General features: G+C 37.1%; 1 protein-coding gene across 3 annotated transcripts in view; it reads left to right on the top strand.

Moving 5' to 3' along the window:
* Positions 1–18,981, top strand: part of ADAMTS20 (ADAM metallopeptidase with thrombospondin type 1 motif 20) — a 174,249-nt gene that overhangs the window by 61,183 nt on the left and 94,085 nt on the right. For all 3 annotated transcript variants that reach the window (XM_045463296.1, XM_045463295.1, XM_045463294.1), the window contains exons 8-14: positions 3,211–3,316; positions 5,117–5,263; positions 7,231–7,372; positions 9,532–9,636; positions 15,661–15,806; positions 17,059–17,240; positions 17,339–17,475. In XM_045463296.1, the coding sequence (XP_045319252.1) occupies positions 3,211–3,316; positions 5,117–5,263; positions 7,231–7,372; positions 9,532–9,636; positions 15,661–15,806; positions 17,059–17,240; positions 17,339–17,475 (965 nt within the window). The remainder of the gene's footprint in view (positions 1–3,210; positions 3,317–5,116; positions 5,264–7,230; positions 7,373–9,531; positions 9,637–15,660; positions 15,807–17,058; positions 17,241–17,338; positions 17,476–18,981) is intronic.

Here is an 18,981-nt window from a genome sequence, read left to right as displayed (position 1 = left end):
TACTATTAATTTTGGGAGGAACCTCCATATTTTCCACAGTTGCACCATTTTACCTTTCTACTAACAGTGCATGAGTGTTACCTTTTCTCCACATTCTTCTCAATGCTTGTTACTTCTTGTCTTTTTGATACTAGCCATTTTGACTGGTATGAGGTGATACCGCATATGGTTTTGATTTGCATTTCCCTAATAGTAATGCTGAACATAATTTCATGTGTTGGCCATCTGTCTGTCGTCTTAGGAAAAATATCTGTTCAGGTCCTCTGCCCATTTTTTACCTGGATTGTTTTTTGAGTTCTTTATATATCTTTGATATTAATCCCTATTGGATATATTATTTGCCAATATCTTATTCAGTAGGTTGCCTTTTCATTTTGCTGATGGAGTTCTTTGCTGTGCAAAACCTTTTTATTTTGGTGTAGTCTCAATAGTTTATTTTTGCTTTTGTCTCTGAGGAGACATGTCTATAAATATGTTAAGGCTAATGTCCAAGAGATTACTGCCTGTATTTTCATTTAGGAATTTTATGGTTTCAAGTCTCACATTTACGTCTTTGATCCGTTTTGAATTTATTTTTGTGTATGGTGTATGAAACTGGACCACTTTGACTTTTTGAATGTAGCTTTTCAGTTTAGTACCATTTATTGAAGAGACTCTTTTCCCCATTTTGTGTTCTTGCCTCCTTTGTTATAGATTGCCCATAAGAGTGTGGGTTTATTTCTGGCTATCCTCTTCTATTCATGTGTATGTGTGTGTGTGTGTGCGTGTGCACACGCATGTGCATGCACACTAGTACCATGCTGTTTTGATTACTGTAGCTTTGTAGTATAGTTTGAAATCAGGGATGGTGTTATCTCCAGCTTTGTTCTTAATTCTCTGAAAGTATTCTTATTATCCTTTAAATCAAGGGTCATGATAATGATAGCTGATATTTGAGTGTTTACCATGTATTATACACTCTTGTGAGGTTTTGAGTGATTTAACTCATTCAATCTTCACAACAAATCTTTAAGAATAGCTTTCAGTTTCATAGATGAGGGCAAGTAATTTGCCTGCGGGTACACAACTTATATTAACACAAGTATTAGTATTTAATTTTCTCATATAAAATATGTGGAAAAATTGTGAGATTTTTCTGCTGTATTTTGTAGATGTCATTGCCCCAGTCTCTGAGTGCTTTTTGCAAAGTATGTTGTAAAATAATTTCTACTTATAGGGCACCTGGGATTTAAGCTTCTGACTTCAGCTCAGGTCATGATCTCACAATCCATTAGTTCAAGCCCAACATTGGGCTCTGTGCTGACAGCTCAGAGCCTGGGGACTGCTTCAGGTTCTGTGTCTCCCTCTCTCTCTCAAAAATAAACAGACATTAAAAAATTAAAAAGGAGTTTTATTCTTTAAGGTGGTTAGATTGGAGGACTCTGTGCAGCTTCTTGAACTTCCAAACACAGGGAATGGGTATGAGGTTAGGGCCCATACCACTTTATCCTACCTCTGACCACTTTCATAGAACCGAATATCCGCTTGAGTGAATGTAGGCACAACCATCAGCTGCTTCGAACCATAATGTTATATATTCACTTTGATTTTGTTTGTTCTTGCCTGTTTATGGGCATACTTGAGTATGGACTTCAATCATACACAATACATGTTTCCACAGATCTGTTATGTGATTAAAATGTTTAGCTTAGAATATATCCATCTCTGAGCATGAAACCAAGTTTGGATGATAAGAGTCCATATTTTGTTTGAAATGCCTACACAGCCTTAAAAATGAATATATGGAAATGGAGTGATTTAACAGATTGAAAATACTAATGGAGGCATGGGAATGGCAAGATACTCAATTAAAATGGTTAGTTTTAACTTCTAGTAAAGGAGAAATGTAAAATTGGCCAAAATTGACTAAAAAAATGACACATACAAGCATCAAGTCCTAGTTAAGGAAAACAATTCTTTCATACTTTGGACAGCAGACTTTAAATCTTATTTTTTCCCTTACTCATTTTTGGCCTTGATTCTGACCAAGAAAAAGCTTTTGGTGGGGAGCTTTGCCCAAGCAATGACTTTGGGTGTGGGTTCAGAAAGAGCAAATACTCTTTTTTATTAAAGAGAAAAGCATTGGCAAATGAACTTGTTAGTCTGAATTTTTCCAGCATTTTTAGATTCCTCAGGTTAATATCTTTTAAAGTGAGCAAGCGCACACACATGCACACTTGGTACGAAATTTAAGTGCTAGGAAAATGTCCATGTTCTTAAGTTTTATGAATGAAATAGTATATAGGCGCATGGGGTTAAAACACAGTGGTTAATAGAGGTCTGTATTAAGAAATTTATGAATGTACAAACTTTCCAGTAAGAAACGGGTTATATATGAAAAATTCTGCTTTCTTATGAAAGGAATTTACCTAGCAGAGCAGATAGTTTACAAGAAAATAATAGAGGATGGTCGTAGTGAAAACTATGCTATTAAGGAAAATGCCAACTTGGTTGATGTAATACGTATTGTTGTAAGGAACATTTAATGTCAATTTCTTCTAGACTATTTTTCATGGATTCTATCAGCTCTAATTCTTTTTGTTCAGTCAGTTCATACTGCACATTGGCATGACATGATATCCTTTATCTTAAAGAGTAAATATATCTTAATAAATCTTCTTTAGCTAAAATACAAAATTATTGGGTGCCCTTAATATATGAATCCTATTTTATTTAATATATATTAGATACCAGATGCTATTCTTTGCACTTAACATACATTCACTCATTATAATTAATTGTATGCTGCCTCAAAAGTTTTTAAAATGAAAATTTATTATAGTGGTGTATTTTCTGTATTAGTTCTATTACCAATTTAAACATTCATTGCCTTTTCTAGTATCCACACTAATGGGGCTTAAAACTTCATCCTTTGTATAACAAATACTTTTTCCTCTTCCTTTTTTTTTTTTTTAAACACTTGTTTGCCCCATATTTTGAATTATTTTCTTCAGTAAAATCCAGGAATTGGTTAAAAAAAATATTTCAACTGCAGATAAATCATTCTGTTCTTTTTTTCCTTCACCTTAAAAAACACTTATGTGGTATTAACAGCCAACTTTACATCCTTTTTTTTCCTTGCATCCATTTCTAAGTAGTAATGCCCATAGTAAATGCTTTATTTATGATTTGATGTTTCCCATTTTCAAATACAACTATGAAATTTTTCAGGTTTAGCAGAATTAGGTACCCTGTGTGATCCTTTACGGAGCTGCTCTATTAGTGAAGAAAATGGACTTAGTGCTGCCTTTACCATAGCCCACGAACTTGGTCATGTGTAAGTACCTTCTGCTACCTCAGTAATAGGTTTTCTAGTAATCACTGCACAGAAGACTTAAAATTCCATCTTCAGTTGAGTAATTAGCAGCTCTATGTCTTAAAAAAAATATTGTTAGTATAATTTTCATCCCTGAAATGCTAACTCTGGCTCTTTTGTGATCTGTTAGGTCAGACAGGCTGCACTGATCAACAGACTAAGCAGAGAACTAGCACTTGGGAATTCTTTTATTTCATTTACTGTATTGGATTACTATGACCAGCACTTCTGGCCTCTATCCCTTGTTACCCCATACATGACCAGGTACTGTCCTCTACCATCTATGGGAGGGTCTGCAGGGGCTTCTGGTTCTGGGGAACTCCTGATAATGATGACAATACCAACTCACTTTTGCTCTTAAAGCTCAGAGCCCCAGCAGAGAATGTGGTATGTGGGAATTACTTAATCATTAAAAGATTTTTAAGTCATTCTTCCAGCTCCATAGTTGTGTGTGTGTGTGTGTGTGTGTGTGTGTGTGTGTGTGTGTGTGTGTGTGTGTGTGTTTCTTTTTCTAAAAATTAGGGAGGGGTTCTATCCGTTCCTGCATTATTATAAGTTCTGCTGGGGTTCTGTGCTCTAAGAATGGAGGCCATGATTCCATGAGATAGCCTCAGAGCTCCCATGGAAAGTCAGAAACCCCTACAAACTCATCCTCTGAAAGGGATTCCGAATGTGCACCCCAGCACTCCTGGGATTTCTTGTTCATCTGCTAATAGGGATTTGAGGCTAGAATGCCCTCTTTAATATACTGTCTTTTCCTGGTCATACCTTACATCATTAGCATATTCAACAGGGATAATTTCAAGTGGAAACCATTTTTAGTAAACTAGTGCCTCTTTAGTTCCCCTGCAGTGTGGTTATGTTTCATGATTATTAGCAGGGTGCACACTCAAATTGTTAAAGTGGAGGATAGGACCAGGAGCTTACCTGAGGGGTGTAGATGCATTGCAGCAATATCTGGAAAGCACTATTAGCTGATCGCCAAGGCTACTAACTAATGAAAAACTGCTCTTGCAGAGAATACCACCTTAGACCTTTATTTTCTTCCTGAGAAACTCTTTAGGTGTCTTTAGAATATGGGTAAGTAGTTTAATTAAAAGACTGGTATTTAAGTACAAATCTCTGCAGGCAAAGAGGTGAATTAGGTGGTTTCAATGTTCCTTGTAAATGCAAGTTTATACTTGGGTCCTCAAATGAAGGCATAGGATCTGTTGCTGACCAGCTAATTATTTAATATATTTGCTCTTAGGAAGATTTGGCTGCATTCTTAGGAATGTTTTTGTTATTCGAATTCGGTCAACAATCACTTAGTGAATACAGACCAGAAACAGTCCTTAGTCTGTTTCATACGAAACATGTAGACACTATAAAATGATAAGGAATGAGAGATTAAAGAAGTTTTGATACTGTAGTCATAGTCTGTAGTCTAGAAACTGGTAACACCTTTATGTAATTGATCTTCACACATCCCTTACAACTATGCATGTTGAAACCTGCAAGTACTTATGTGAGTGCTCTGTCAGTTTTGTGATGAGGTAAGCTAGAGTCCACATTTTTATTGTTTAGACTCCAATTTGGTGTCAAAATCAACAAATAGTGCTACTGATAAAAGCTATAATGTAGTGTTTGAGATCCTGTGCTTCTAAACATGAAGATAACCCTGATTTTATAATGTTTTATGGGAGAGATCAAGAGTATAATTTTGTATTTTATCTTCTAAGATGTGTTACATATTTTCATATTCTTTGCTTTTATTTTTAGATTCAACGTTCCACATGATGATAGTTTTAAATGTAAGGAACCTGGGATTAAACACCAATATCATGTAATGGCTCCGACTTTAAATTACCACACAAGTCCTTGGACCTGGTCAAAATGTAGTCAGAAATATATCACTGAATTCCTAGAGTAAGTCTAAAGTTATATTACTTTAGTTAAATAATGAAACATTTATTAGACTATAGACTTTGAACTTTGTTATTTTAAAGTGATTTAATTTCTGTCCAGTTTTGGTTTAAATGTGTTTACTTTGTACAACTGGGTTTTTAAAAACAAGGAAAGAGTTGTATGTACACATTTCACTCCTAAAATATTTTGGTGGGGGCAGGTCAGACCTAGATTTGGGAGCTCTATTAGGATAACTTGTTTTTAAGGGGAGACTTAGATTCACAGCTTTCTTACGTGTTTGAATTTTTTCAGTAGGTACTGCGTAATATAAGAGGAGCTTAAGTGGTTCAAGTTTTGAGGTGCCTTAGAAGGACAGACAATAGCTGAGGTCCAACTCTGAGTATTCCAAATAGCTCTCTGTGGCCAGAGGGATGTGGAGTAGTTTATATGCTTACATATTCTTCTGGAGGATTTTCTTAGGTCTGAAGAGGGGGCAGATCGATTTTTCTTGACTCATCTCCATCTCCCATGTTTCTCTGCTTCCCCACTTTTATCCAAATGGTGTTTCTATCTTACTGAAAATTGCCAAAAGGCAAGGCCAAGCTCTAAGTAATTTTTTTTGTTTAAAAGCAATATTCATTTCCTTATATATTCTAATCCCCAGTATATGTGGTTGCTAGTTACCTCTTTTGTGAGAACTATGGAAATAAATGAAACTATGCTTTGTAATATGTTCATAAACCCCAAGATGATCAGGTTTTTTTTTTTTTATCCTTGTATGGGGAGTTGATTTAAAAGCATAATACACAATTGCTGTTGTATACATAATTGCATATAGTTTTGTTCAATGGCTAGCTGAGGTATCGGTTAAAAATACCAGGGGATGTGTTTATTTTTGAATGGTGCTAATGGGATTCTCTCCAATGGAAATGTTAAAACACACACACACACACACACACACACACACGCACACACAAGCTGACTTAAGTTACATGTTCATTTTTGGATGAAACTTAACATCTTTCTAGCCAGTAAAAATTGCTAAATTTCTTAAAATTATGGTAATGGAATGAATTGTTTTTAATCCAGTTGGGATGGTTGAATATTTTCAGTTTCCTATATGCTAAATACTGCATTACAAACCAGAAGTGAACAACAAATATTCCTCCTATTTGCCACTTTCTAAGTCCTTTACATGTATCCTTGAATAGCCGTTTGCAAGGTGGATAGTGTCACTATTACTGCAGAGGAGGAGTCCCAGCCTCTGGCATGTTAACTTGTCTACAACCAGGCAGGCATCCTGGAAGCAGCAATACCAAAACACAAACTCTGCCTCTTTGAAGTGGACACAACGTAACACTTCCTGAAACTGCTTTGTTTTGTTGTTGAGAACTATAAATGTACTTTCTCAAATGATATAAAAACTTTTTTCTACAACATACTGACAATTTTGGGGGGGGGAGGTGCTTGGGGTGGCAAAGCTGGTTAAGCATCGAGCTCTTGGTTTCAGCTCAGGTCATGATTTCCTGGTTTTCTGGGTTTGAGCCCTGCGTCTGGTTCTGGGCTGGCAGCATGGAACCTGCTTGGGATTTTCTCTCCTCTCTGTGCCCCTCCCCAGCTCCTGCTGTGTGTTTCTCTTGCTCTCTCAAAGTAAACTAAAAAAATTAAAAAATAAAAATTTTGAGAATTTAGGCATTTAATAGAAGGGATTATTATTGGACAATAAAATAGATCAAAAATATAGTGTGATTACATAAATGGGTTTCATAAATTATTTTCTGATGAATTTACAACTTTTTTTTTTTAATTACACCTTCAAAACAGTTATGGGGCTCAAATGAGAAACAGATTTTTTTTGTGACTTTCATATGTATTCACTTTTAAATTATGAAAAAACATACTGTTTCTGAAACTGTAGAGCACAGTGACTGTGATGAAGAATATTATGTATCCACCTGTATTCACAATATTTTTGGTCTTTGGTACAGTACTGGCCATGGGGAGTGCCTCCTTGACAAACCAAATGGAAGAATATATGATCTGTCTTCACAACTTCCTGGGTTAATGTACGATGTGAACAAGCAGTGTGAACTGATGTTTGGCCCTGGATCACAAGTATGTCCCTACTTGGTAAGAAAATTAGGTCCTTCTTTTGTGTTTTAAACTACCATAAAGTTAAAGTTGGAACATATTTCAAAATGTACTTTTATTCTCTTGAACAGAAGGTGAACTAAATGTATCTTCGAAGTTTTAACTTTTAGAGACATAGATTGTTTGCCCGAAAAGGGTTAAAAACAGGGAAACTCAGGGGCTCCTGGGTGATTCATTCGCTTAAGTGTCCGACTTCAGCTCAGGTCATGATCTTGCGGTTCATGAGTTTGAGCCCTGTGTCAGGCTCTGTGCTGACAGCTCGGACATTAACTCTCACAAAATCCTATGTCAGGTATTCCCATTTAGAAAACAGGTTTTAAAAACATTCAAATATTTATTTTCAAATACTATTTTGGGGTGGGGGTGGGGGTGTTAAAGACAGAAGTGTCTTGATAACTAGTTGTATTAAAGGACCCAGGAATTTAATAGACTACATTTTAATTTACACAGATTTGAATCCAAAAAAATCTAGGGCCTGTTGTTATCATTAAATAATTACTTTAGAACTTTGAGGATTTTTCATAGGTTAGATCCACTACTACATTGTGAGGATCATTGGACCAGGAATGCAAATTCATTCACTCATGGAAATATGCATCTCCAGTGGTCAGTTTAGGATCTGACACATACTAGGTGCCACAAACTAAGTGTTTGTTGAATTAAATGAGTGAAAGTTATATAGCCATGGGTGCAGAGATGGGCAAAACATATTCCATATAGTAATATTGTTTAAAAAAACATAATTTAAAAAAGTTAATATGCTTTTATTTATCTTAATTTTTATTGATTTTATTTTTTATTTTTTAAAATTTACATCCACATTAGTTAGCATATAGTGCAACAATGATTTCAGGAGTAGATTCCTTAGTGCCCCTTACCATTTAGCCCATCCCCCCTCCCACAACACCTCCAGTAACCCTCAGTTCTCCATATTTATGGGTCTCTTCTGTTTTGTCCCCCTCCCTGGTTTTATGTTATTTTTGTTTCCCTTCCCTTATGTTCATTTGGTTTGTCTCTTAAAGTCCTCATATGAGTGAAGTCATAGGATTTTTGTCTTTCTCTGACTAATTTCGCTTAGCATGATACCCTCCATTTCCATCCACGTAGTTGCAGATGGCAAGATTTCATTATTTTTGATTGCCAAGTACTACTCCATTGTGTGTGCGTGTGTGTGTGTGTGTGTGTGTGTGTATACACACACACACACACACACACACACACCACACCTTTATCCATTCATCCATTGATGGAAATTTGGGCTCTTTCCATACTTTGGCTATTTTGGCTATTGTTAATAGTGCTGCTGTAAACATGGGGGGCATGTGTCCCTTCGAAACAGCACACCTGTATCCCGTGGATAAATGCCAAGTAGTGCAATTGCTGGGTCGTAGGGTAGTTCTATTTTTAGTTTTTTGAGGAACCTCCATACTGTTTTCCAGAGTGGCTGCACCAGCTTGCATTTCCCATTCCCCCCCCCCCCAAAAAAAAGTTAAGCTTTTAAATATCCATATTGAGGAGGGGAGATTTAACATAATTTTTGGAGATCCATTTCTTTTCTACCTGACCTACCCACTAAATAAACATTGAATTTAAATTCAGAAAAAGGGAATTATCTTGGGTATAGCTCCTGTGAACCTCTGGATTTTTGTTTCTTAGGAAAACTTGAGAGCCCTTTGTTCAACTTGAAAGTATGCATTCTATTCACAAAGTAGGAAACCAGTATACATTATACAGTATTTCTATGCACATTATTCATACATTCTATCGTATCAAAAGAGGCTTTTGGAAACTCTTTGTGAATAACATTTAACAACAAAAAGTCCTTTAGAAAAATGTCTTGCAAAGAGAAAAATGTCCCCCATAATTTTGAATATTTCCACTCTAATTTCTCTCTCCCATTGTTCAGTGTATGATGAAAATCCAAAAGTTCTTACAAACTGAATGTTGCCATTTTATGTGTTCAGAGGCAAATCAATGATTAGAACTTAGTGAATTTTTTTTTTTGGCTTGATTATTTCCAGCTCTGACCTTGAAACCATGAAATCTGTAAGATCAATGTATAAACTGATGGTTTACACTGAATTGATCTGGTGGTTGTAGTGTTATTTTACTCTTGTCTGCTTTTTGTTATCTTGCAGAAGCAATGCAGACGTCTCTGGTGTACGAGTGCAGAAGGAGTTCACAAGGGTTGTCGCACTCAGCACATGCCCCTTGCAGATGGAACAAACTGTGGTCCTGGGATGGTAGGTTTCCTGGAAGGGTGAGTCTTGTATCAAGAGACTATCCAAGGAAGTGATTGCTCTGCGTTTCAGCGCTCTTCATGATTGGTCAACTCTTGGTCTGCTAGTGAATCAATGTTGCCATGTGAACAGATAGTTACCTAAGTATATTAATCTTATTAACAATGAGTATAGACATAAAGATCCTAATAGATCAGCAATTTCCCCAAATTGAGGGATGTTACCATTGTTTGCATTTTCTCCTATAAAATTCAACCAGGTATAATGGAAAGTTTTAAGTGTCTTCTTCGGATATTTATTGGTTGTAAATGTCTTCAAATACATCATATCCCTAAAGTAAACTGCCTGAACATATAACATCAGGCATGAACTAATTTAAATCTGCAAACATAATGCTGAGAGACAGGGTTTAGCCTGATAACCAAACATCAATGTGAGGATGAAGTCAGGTGGTACTTGGTGCTTCAGGATGAAGGCAAGTTCCATTGGCCTTGGTAGCCAGTGCCACCTCCGCTGAATAAGCTTGAGTCTGTTGACGCCTCCTCTGAGCTACCTCAGCACAAAATGAACGCTTTCTTGGCAATGGGGTTGGCTAGTGCTGCCGCTTTTGTTAACTTCACATTGGGCACAAGTAGAAACTGAAGGACCGGGTCACTAGCTGATCTTTTGCTTTACCAGCTCTTTGCTTCATGGAAATGTTTGCACCAGCCATTGCCCTTCTCCTTGCCATCTGTCAAAAGGCATGTATTTTCTGTGAATGTTGCCTGCATTACAGAGTTTTATTGAGACTTGAGCAATTTTTGCAGTAGTTGAAGTCCTCTGAAATTGTTTAGCACTCAGATTACCTTGGGACCAAAATTCTAGTGGACTTCTTCAGTTTGTCGATTGGAGCTAGAACTGAACTTTAAAATTTTATCTTTATTTAAAATTGTTATTTTGAAGACCAAAAATATGAAAGACGTTATTTTACTCACTTTTTGTGACCAGTACTGGTAATTGGCTTTTGGGGGAGACGAGAGTGGCATTTTGGAGAGTTACTGATTATCTAAGGATGAGCAGAGAAAAAAACCTTGTTGTAGTCTGAATTAGAAACAGCTGTTAGCTCATTAGAAGACTTGCTCCAAGGTAGTCCCCAGATTCAAATCTGGTTGGGCCTTAAGTGCCTTAGCAAACTTTAAAGTTTACTCTATGCCATGAAACTTCAGGCTTGATGGCATGTGGCTAACATAGCGATGGATATATTTACATGCATCACATATACCATTTATAACTGAGTAGTCTAAATCTGGTCAATGCATTAGCATGATAAAAAATTGAGATATAGGAGTAAAATGCACAGATATCAAATGTTCAATTTGGTAAGTCTTAACAAATATAGATGGACACTTAGCCAATATCCCAATCCGGATGAGAACATTTCCATCACTCTAAAGTTGTCTAGCCTCTGTAGAGTTTCCCTCTTTCCAGAGAGAGAACATACTTCCTGATTTTAATGTAAATCGAACTATATAGCATATGTACATGCACACGCATACACACACCCTTTCTGTGGGCAGAGGGAAAAGGGGTCAAGCTTTTTTTATTCAAGATGTTGGAGTTTCATCCATGTTGTGTGTGTTGATACTTCATTTCTTTATGTTGCAGTGTAAATCAGCTGTATAAATGCACCATAATTTTTTTTATACATTCTTCTGATAGACAATTGGGTCACTTCCAGGTTTTGGTCATTATGAATAAAGCTGCTATGAGCATCCTCATACCAGTCTTGTGGGCATGTGCTTGCATCTCTCTGAAGTAAACAAATATCTAGAAATTGCTGGGTCATAGGGGAGGTGCATGTATGTAACTTCATAGGGAACTGCCAAACCATCTTCCAAAATGCGTACTTGAGACTCTCGCAAGTGATGTATGAAAGTTCCAGTTGTGCTGCATGTCTTGCCAATTGATGATCTTGTTAATCTTGTAACAAAATTTTAGACACTTTAGGTGCAAAATGGAATACTATTATGTTTTTAATTTGTATTATCCTGATTATTCTCCATCTTGAGCATGTTTTCATGTACTACTTAGCCATTCACATATGAGGTGTAGTGTAAAGGGCCTGGATTTGTTGGAATTCAAGGTAAATGTGTTGAGACACTGGGACCTACTTCAAAACTTGTATAGATTAAAAGCAGAAATGCATTTGGGGTAACATGTGTATCATGTAGATATAAAATCCCTTTTATCATTTATTGAAGAGAGTGAGCCTCTTTGCATTAGCCACATTCAATAATAAATGGGCCTTTTTTTCAAGGAAATTCTAAATAAATGTCCTATATTTTGCCTCAATATTCTTTTAGTCCCTTTATCTTGTGACTATCTTTCATATAAGACTATCTTTTAAATACTTGTGGTAGTAAAACTATTAGCATAAACATATAGTGGAACTCACTTGACTTTTTTTTTTTTACATGGTGAACAGTACAACATTCTTTTTCTTGGATTTTTCAGAAATAGTGCTCAAGGATTATTTGAAACGCTTCTGGAAGATGTTCCCCATATTTACAAGAACATAGTACATTCTATTCAGAGATTTTTTTTTTCACTTTTAATGGCTTTATCATTTTGAATGATCTTAATGGAGGGCACAAAGCTTTTTTCCTGCTAATTAATAAGCTTGGTTATAGGATTCATTCATTCAACAAAGATTTATCAAGGACCCACCATGTGTCAGGCACTATTCTAGGTGCTCAGGATACATCAGCAAACAAAAAAGAAAAGATCGCTGCCTTCATGAAGCTTACATTCGTAGTGGGAGAGGGCTGACTGCAATTTAAAATGTAGTGGTCAAATCAAATTTTATGGAAAGTTGACTAATGAGCTATCTTAAAATGAGGGAGTTAGCTATGGAGAATATTGTGGGGAACTGAGCTCCAGGCAAAGAACAGCTAAACTCCTAAATCTGCAGTCTTGGGGTGGTTCAAGGAAGAGTAAGGAAGGACATTGTGGCTGGGGTGAAAGGTGGTGTATAAGAAGTAACTGGAGGAGTATTTTGTAGGTCCCTGTCGGCCATTGGGAAAACTTTGCATTTATTCAGAATGAAAAAGATGGATTTGAGCAGAGGAGTCACCTGATTTGAGCTAATTTTTAAAGTAAGTTGAAAAGGATCATTATGATTGCTGTTGAGACTAAACTCTAGAGAGCAAGAGTTGGAAACAGAGGAGATCTACTTGGAGAGATGAGAGATGACAGTGGCTCACACCAGAGCTGGGAGCGCTAGGTTGATACTTAAAAGTCAATTTGCTTTTGAAGGAACTAGAACATTTGCTAACACATTAAATGTGAACTGTAAAGAAGAGGTTGACTGTTTTTGGCTGATCAACTTAGATCGTATCAGCAGATTTTAAGGAGTTGGCAGTTGAATTTTGGTGTGATGTGTGAAATGTAAGACGTTAAAGTTAAGATGTGTAAACAGCTATATACACAAGCCTGAAGTTTAGGATAAGGATCTGGGCTGGGAGTGATCGTTGTTGATAGGGAAGCATAAAGGTGATGTGAGCCCAAAAAGTTCAGGATTAAGTGGAGACCTAGAAACCAAGAAGGGGGAAAAATGATACTGCTAAATCAAGTACGACAGAGACTGAGAACTGGCCATTGGGTGATGTCCACATGAGCTGCTTCATGGAGGGTGGGGCTGTGAGAGCAGAGGCAGTGAGAGACCATGGTCATGGACGGCTTTTTCAAGGAGAAACAAGACAGTAGCTGGTGGGGAAAGTGAGATCTAAGGAAAATTCTGTTAAAGAGGGTAATTATGTGTGTTGTATATTAATGAGAATGAACTAATGGAGTACTTCTCCAATTAGCTCTAGTAAAGGACCAGTCTTTTTTTAAATTTCTGATAATTTAAATCGATACTTGTACAAAATGATGAAAATGATTAGAAAAAAAAACATTCAAAATGACAAAAACCTTCAAAATGTAAGCCAATTCTATGGAAAAGAGTGTGGCAGATCTTCAAATTAAAAATACAGAGCTGCCTGGGTGGCTCAGTCAGTTAAGTGTCCGACTTTAGCTCAGGTCATGATCTCACGGTTTGTGGGTTCGAGCCCCTCATTGGGCTCTGTGCTGATGGCTCAGAACCTGGAACCTGCTTCAGATTCTGTGTCTCCCTTGCTCTCTGCCCCTCCCTTGCTTGCTTGCACGTGCGCGCACACACACACTCTCTCTCTCTCTCTCTCTCAAAAATAGACATTAAAAAATTAAAAAAAAAGAAGAAAAATAGAACCATCTGATCCAGCAATACCACTCTGGGTATATATGCCAAAGAACTGCAAACAGCCTTGAGATCTCTGTACAGGCCTGTGGCCATCAGCATTTATTCTGTATAGCCAAGACGTGGAAGTGTAACCCAAGTGGCCGTCAATGGATGAATGAAAAAACAATGTTATATACACATACAATGGAATATTATTCAGCCTTAAAAGGAAGTTATGACACATGCTACAATGTGGGTGAACTTTGAGGACCTTATGCTAAGTGAAATAAGCTAGTCACAGAAAGACAAGTGATGCATTAGATATATAGAGTAGCCGAATTCATGGAAACAGAAAGTAGAATGGTGGTTGCCCGGGGCTGGGCGAGGGAGGGGAGAGTGAATGGGGAGTTAGTGTTTCAAGAGTATAGAGTTTCAGTTTGGGAAGATGAAGAGCTCTGTGGATGGATGGCAGTGGTGGTTGCACAACAATATGAATGCATTTTAATGCTACTGAATTACACACTTAAAATGGTTAAGATGGTGATTTTGTGTTGGGTATTGTACCACAACGAAAACAAATATAAGCCATTTTAATGTTTACTTTTGAGAAAATGCTAGCATGAGCAGGGAAGGGGCAGAGAGGAAGATGGGGAATCCCAAGCAGGATCCATGCTGTCAGTACAGAGCCCCATGTGGGTCTTGATCTTACCAACCGTGAGAGAGATCATGACCTAAGCTGAAATCAGGAGTCCTTTGCTTAACCGACTGAGCCACCCAGGTGCCCCAACATAAGCCCACTTTTAACATTGATAAACATGAAATTACTATAACGTATTTCAAATCCTATAAACGTTTCTAAATTCAGTACTTATTTTCAATTTCTCTACTCCTTGCAGGGACTAGTTCACAGACTGGCATCAGTGCATGGACCACTTTTTGGTTAGCTTTTTTTTGTTTTTGTTTTTGAGAGAGAGCACAAGTGGGAGAGGGGCAGAGGAAGGGGGACAGAAACTTGCTCCGGGCGGACAGCCACAATCCTGCGGTGGGGCTCGAACTCACGAACCATGAAATTATGATCTGAGTTTAAGTGGGTCGCTCAACTGACTGAGCCACCCAGGCACCCTTGGTTAGTTTTTATATATTAGAGACTGGAACAGTGATGCTGTAGGAGAGAGGGGAGAATTGTTGCAGTGATGTTTGGAGCCATGAGAGTAATTGAGATCAAGTGCACGGAGGGATTGACTTTGGCTAGGATCATGGATTTTTCATGTACCCTAACCGGTGGGAAGGTTGAGGACTGAGCACAGGTGCCCTTAGGTGGATGAAAGGAGTAGTAGATATTGAGCAGCTTCTCATGTACATTTCCATTTCCTTGTTGAAAGTAAGAAAGTGATCATTGAGGCTTTGGATGAGATGAAGTAAACCGCTAAAAAAAGTGGGAGAGTGATACACATCTTTGCATAAAAAACCAGAAGCATAGATCTATATTGTATTAATAGTCACTTCTTTAAAATTTTCATCTTACTGTGTTTTCCCCATACAAGTATTCCCTCCCCCAGTGAAACTCAACATTTTAAAGGCAAGGGAAATTTCCTTCTTTTTGCATTCTACAGATCTTACTCAGCAGATATTCAGAAAATATTTGAGTGTCAAATGTAATCCCATTTCTGAATCAATATCTTTAAGTTGTATGCATTTTCTCCACTGATATTTATGGTATTTAAATTACTGTGATACTGCAATTGGGTATGTACAAATCATTTCTTTGTGTATTTTTTTGTTTGTTTAAGCATTGCCACCACGGGCTATGTGTAAACAAAGAAATGGAAACACGTCCTGTAGATGGTGAATGGGGACCATGGGGACCTTACAGCTCTTGTTCAAGAACATGTGGAGGTGGAATCAAAAGCACAAGCAGGCTCTGTAATCGCCCCGAGTATGTCTTTTTTATGTCACTGTAAATTAAGATTATCTCAAGGCACCAGAAAGTAAACATCAGTTTCATTCACTTCTATACTGGAGGAGGTCAGTCTGTAAGTTTCTGAGATTTAGAAAACTTCTGAAATACTTTGAGCCCTATTACCTTATATCTTGGTAGACTCAAACCTTTAAAAAATATATATATATTATTTATTTTAATAATAATATACATGTTATTTAATAACTATTTAAAATTAATGATATATATAACATATATATATATAATATATATATTATATATATTAACCAGCTTAATCTTTTAGAACATGAATTTAAGAGCTTTTTTCTGATTTAGATTACATTTGAGGAATAGTTGTAAAAATGAAATGACAGTAATATAAGGGCATTTTAATACTGTGTTTCCATTGAAATCCTGGCTCCTTTAAACTGTGTGTTGACTCTTCTGGATAAAATCTGTACCTTCATGACCAGTTGTTACTCTTTTGTGTAATTTGACCTGTCATATTTTGTTTCTCTGCTTCTCATAGATGCATCAGTGTCTTTAGCTCAAATAAGTACTGAAGCATATGTTCCCCCTCCTCAAAATCTTTAAAAGAACATAGAGATTCCATAAAGATTAAGTACTGTGTCTGTTGTTATGATAAATTGGTAAGCAATAAAGAATTTTTGATGCAGAGATGACAATACTCTGAAATGACTTCGATCGTTGGAATTCCAGAATAGCTAAATTATGCTGGAGGTTTTCATATTTAAGAAATGCTGACAAAACAAATTTTTATTTTCCAGTGTAAGTTGAAATAGAGATGGATGGATATAGATAGCATGAAACTCGTGGAAGTGAGCGATAAGTAGTATATACAAAACAATGATGCCTGGATATTTCTTTAACATGGTATAATCCTGATTATCTTTGGTTCATTATGTTTGTTTTTTTACCCCCCAAATGAACAAACCCTATTCTGAAATTTTAAACCAAATTCCCATCAATTAGTTCCTTGTGAGTTAAGTCATGAATAAGCTATCATTGCTGCCCTCCAGACCACAGTGTCCATCTTAAGATGAATGTCTTTACAGTTCATTAGCCATACAATTGCTTAAAAACCATGTAATATACTTCTGTTAAACAGGAAGTGTTAGTGGGACATAATTAGTTTTCCAGATCCCGGAACAGAATGGAACAGTTTGAGAAGTAAATGGCAGAAAGAATATTGTACTGATGTGCTTTAAAATGTAATGAATTTGACTAGGCCAAGAAACGGAGGAAAGTACTGTGTGGGCCGCAGGATGAAATTTCGATCATGTAATACTGATTCATGTCCAAAAGGCAAGCAAGACTTTCGAGAGAAGCAGTGCTCTGATTTTGATGGTAAACATTTCAACATCAATGGTCTTTCCCCTAATGTGAGGTGGCTTCCAAAATACAGTGGGAGTAAGTAGTTAGAATATTTTTTTGATGTAAAAATTTCTTGAGACCTAGGAACACACAGCTGTATTATTGTACACCAAAAATTTGACTTTTTCTTACAGTTGCCATAAAAGATCGCTGTAAACTCTATTGTCGGGTTGCTGGAACCACAAACTTCTACCAGTTGAGGGATAGGGTTGCCGATGGTACTCCTTGTGGAACTGAAACTAATGACATCTGTGTTCAAGGCCTGTGTCGGGTAGGTAACTTATATTGAAAATGACTTTGAAAATATTTTTCTTTTTCTGTAACCAAATATTACTTCTATAGCGTCAGAGTACAATTCTGGAATTCTCATGAATTCCAGTGCAGTGCCCTTTAGTGATATCACCCTATCTTTAGGAATATGGTCAAGAGACTATGACTAAGGAATTCTCTGTCATCCAGAGTGACTCACAAAACATTAAGATAAGCTTGCTAAGGGGTGCCTGGGTGGCTTAGTAGGTTAAGTGTCTGACTTCAGTTCAGGTCATGATCTTGTGGTTGGTAAGTTCAAGCCCTGTGTCAGGCTCTGTGCTGACAGCTCAGAGCCTGGAGCCTGCTTTGGATTCTGTCTCTCCTCCTCCTTCTGCCTTTCCTCGGGTCGTACTCTCTCTCTCTGTGTCTCTCAAAAATGAATAAATGTTAAAAAAATTTTTTTTTGAAAAGTTTGCTGATTTTGTTTTGCTTGAGGTATGCGAAATCAAGATGAGACATGAGATCGGCTTCTTCAAAAGATAGAAAATATTAGGACACAGGGTTGTAAAGTCCTTTTTGCTACTTGAAATGAGACCCTCTCTGGTGACCCCTCCCCGGTTGGTTAGTTGATGATACTCCCCCCTCCCTCTTTTCATCCTTGTCCTTCACTTCCCACGTGCATCCAACAGGCATTCACTGAGTATCTACTAAATACTGGATACTGTTCTAGTTACTACTCAAAGATAGTCCCAGGTTAGTAGGGGAGAGACATGTAAATAATTCAAATGCAGGACTTTGGGATCATGTACAGGGTGCTGTAGGGATCTTGAGGAAGGGATGTTGTGTGAGAAAAGGGTGTAAGTGATTCAGAGAACCCTTGTGGAGGGTGTGAGGCTTGAGCTAACTGAGAATGAGTAGGTTGTAGTAAAGGTGAGGAAGTAAGGGTTGGACATAGGGATTGGCTATTACATGCACTTCTTGTCTGAAGTCCTGAAGGTCCCTGGAAAGAATTTGGAGTTGAGTGAGAGATGTGATTTTGATCTATCTGCATGTTAGAATCTTCATAATCCAATGGTTTAGGAGAGGACTGGAGATAGGTCAGCTGGTTAGGATTCTGGGTGAGAAGCACATGAGACCCTGAATTAAAGCACATACATTACAGATGGTGATCTTAAAAAACAGTGGGTTTGAGAATTAGGATAATGAATTTGGTCTAAAGACTACAAATGTAATATGAACTCATTCCTTGGGTTAAGGCAGAACTTGAGAGGACCAATTTTCTGTTAGCCAAACATCTATTACCTACCAGTTACCTGGATGATAAAATGCTTTGCACCCAAAGGTCTGATGAGATGTTCAAAGAAAAGGAAAAAATAACCTGGAGGCTAGAAAAGGGGTACTCTGTGGCCTGAGAAATAGGTTTTATCTAAATTAGCAGGAAGTCCTATACAATGGAAAAACAATGATTATCTGAACTTATAGATGCAGATTACTTTCAGAAAATATCTGGTCAAAATTTGGGAAATAC

This window comes from Leopardus geoffroyi, chromosome B4 (assembly GCF_018350155.1).
Source record: "Leopardus geoffroyi isolate Oge1 chromosome B4, O.geoffroyi_Oge1_pat1.0, whole genome shotgun sequence".
Classification (NCBI taxonomy): Eukaryota; Metazoa; Chordata; class Mammalia; order Carnivora; family Felidae; genus Leopardus; species Leopardus geoffroyi.
The sequence above is the reverse complement of the archived record's forward strand: the minus strand, read 5'-3'. Positions and strand labels throughout refer to the sequence as shown.